Raw genomic sequence first — 2,890 nt, 5'->3', positions numbered from 1 at the left:
ATTTATTTATTTTATTTTTTAGGCAGTCTTGCTCTGTTGCCTAGGCTGGAGTGCAGTGGCCCGATTTTGGCTCACTGCAACCTCCGCCTCCTGAGTTCAAGCGATTCTCCTGCTTCAGCCTCCCGTGTAGCTGGGATTATAGGCGCCCACCACTACACCTGGCTAAATTTTTGTATTTTTAGTAGAGACAGGGTTTCACCAAATTGGCCAGGCTGGTCTCAAAATCCTGACCTCAGGTGACCTGCTCGGCTCAGCCTCCCAAAGTGCTGGGATTACAGGCATGAGCCACCATGCCCGGCCTACAAAATATTTTAAAATCTTTTAAGGTCTCTATCCCTGTTTAATCAGAATACAAGATATAGATTTAAAATCCATCCTATCTTTGAATCAATAAATCTTTAAAACAAAATGGTATCAGGGAAATGTCAAAATAACTGGCTACTGTCACAGCTACCTCATTTATGGGAAAATCTCATGTTGAAATGTATCACATCATAAAGTACCATCTGAGAACTCAGGTGGGTATAATTTTACTTTTAAAATTTCATTTTTTACTAAAGCAAATTGTTAAAACAACCCACAAAATACCTTATCAGATATAGACCCCAAAATGACAGTTTGTTTGTTTTTTCCAACTTACTTTTCTTTTTCTGTTAACAGAGGAAGATTTTCACTGATTAAACCGTAACTGAGTAATAGAATGGATTCAGCTGTCATTTCCTGATTTACAATTAATCCCACTGTGATTCGGCGTAAGGTTTCATGAACTTTCCGGGCCAGTTTCAGACTAGTGGTATTTTGTAAGATCTAAAAGCAGAACATAAATGTCATGCTGAGATGACACAGAAATGCATTTTGATGTGTCATAATGGTGGTTTTTATATACTTGCTTTCTAATATACCTTTGGCTTTCTCCTAATTAAAAAACATTCTTAATACAATTTCAAACACAGATAAAACATAGAAAGTGAAAGTTACCTATAATCTCAACCCGAGGGAGAACCACTGTGCAGGCTTCTGAGCCTCGGGTTTCCCCCATTCCTGCCCTGCTCTCTGCTGGTGAGGCCTCAGGGCACAATGCCAGAGATATAAGACTTCTAAGTTAACATCAACTCTCCCAGCACATTAACAGGGGTGACTCAGAGGCAAACACACACAGGCACACAATCAACAAAATGTATTCACTACTCATAGCAAACCACAAGAGTGACCTGCTGCCATGGCCAAGCTTCAGGGTCTGATATCAGTTACTGGGCCAAATCAGAGGAACCTAATGGGAACCAGGATCCGCGGCCTCAGAAAATAGCGCTTCAGAGTTATTATCTTGCATGAGACATAGTATTAATAGCTTTCAATACCTTGGAGGGACTTTGTAATACACATCACGGACATATGTGCTCTGTTGACTCTTTTTCATCCTCAAAATGTATCTAACATTCTTAGATAAGGCTCCGATAAAACTAAATGCATCCTAGGAGTAATTATGGAGTTCATCTAGCACCAGAACATTTAGACCTAGTGTAATTCACGTCAATACATAGTGCTCTTTGCTCTAGTTTTAGTACACAACACTTTAATAAATTAACATTTAATTGATGTTCACCTCTGTCATAGGCACAGCAAACAGGAAGCTGGGTAAATTACAGTCCCTGATCTCCAGGAAGCAGAATGAAACCATGGTAGGAATGTGAACTTTGGATCAGAAAGATCTGGCACCAAACCCCTATCTCTTTAATCATGTTCCTTTCTACCTTTCCAAGCCTGAATTCTCTTATTTGTAAAATGAAAGTACTATCAATTTCACAGGGTATGCAGATTAGGAGAGGGAATGTAGCAGTGCTTTAGAATATATCAATGACACCTGGGAGTGGCAATCTGTGTCCAAAAGCTTTCTAATATATATTTACTCCAAATTTAAATCAATTTTTTTGTAAATGTTAATATATATTTTAACATTAACATATATATATAAATATATATATTTTTAAATAGAGTCTTGCTATGTTGCCCAGGCTGGTCTCAAACTCCTGGGCTCAAGCAATTCCTCCTGCCTTGGCCTTCCAAAGTGCTGAAATTACAGGTGTGACCCACCATGCCTGGACTAAAATAAATTCTTAATAAAATTTCAAACATGGACATAACATATAAAGAAAAGTTACTCATAACCTCAACCCCAAGGTGTGGCTTATGTGCCTCTAGATTTCTTCATGTTCTTAGCTGCTGACTTGACCCAGCTATAATATTCACCTGTGCTCAATTCTTGTTGCCTTTCTTTCTCATCTCATGGTTTACATTGGGGACTATGACTTTGGAATCAAAACACTCATGTACTGGCCATATGGTCCTGGGGCCCTAGCACCAAAGGAAATCATGGGTGATCGAGAACAGTGTTTGATTTTGCCCCACACATCGTTCCTTTTAGAAACTCATGAGATTGTAATGCTGTGATCTCCTGAACGGCATTCAAGTCCTTACCTCTTTTAATGGAAGGATAAGTTTTGTAACCTGATCTTTTCCTACAAACTTGCCCAGGATTTCATAAGAATCGTAACTTTTGCTTCTTCGTGCTTCCATGACTTTGGAGAGGATCTGCTTTACTTCCTTCTCTTCAGCAACAGCACCAAACAACTCATGGTTAAAAATCTTTGGAAGAAAAAGGACAAACGGCAATTATGTGTACTCAGGAATATACGCCAATATAAGCAGTCACTGAATAAAGGTCCTGGTACGTCCAAATCAAAGAAATACAAGTTGGACTGGACTCAAATTAGATGGAAGAAATTTCTTTTAGAACGCACCTGTTTTCAATGCAATTTAGGGACCAATCACTAAAAAAACAAATATGAGAAACAAAAGAAAAACCCTTCACAGATGTACATATATAATTGTT

General features: G+C 38.5%; 1 protein-coding gene across 1 annotated transcript in view; it reads right to left on the bottom strand.

Annotated features, from left to right (window-relative positions):
- The window catches only part of UTP20 (UTP20 small subunit processome component), a 122,746-nt gene that overhangs the window by 30,615 nt on the left and 89,241 nt on the right, over positions 1-2,890 (bottom strand). The window contains exons 45-46 of the mRNA XM_032283212.1: positions 2,476-2,643; positions 641-807 (exon numbers count right to left, since the gene is read on the bottom strand). Coding sequence (XP_032139103.1) covers positions 641-807; positions 2,476-2,643 — 335 coding nt within the window. The remainder of the gene's footprint in view (positions 1-640; positions 808-2,475; positions 2,644-2,890) is intronic.

This window comes from Sapajus apella, unplaced genomic scaffold (genome assembly GCF_009761245.1).
Source record: "Sapajus apella isolate SASKATOON/1434 unplaced genomic scaffold, GSC_monkey_1.0 scaffold2, whole genome shotgun sequence".
Taxonomy (NCBI): domain Eukaryota; kingdom Metazoa; phylum Chordata; class Mammalia; order Primates; family Cebidae; genus Sapajus; species Sapajus apella.
Note: the sequence above shows the minus strand (reverse complement) of the source record. Positions and strands in the feature narration are given on the sequence as shown.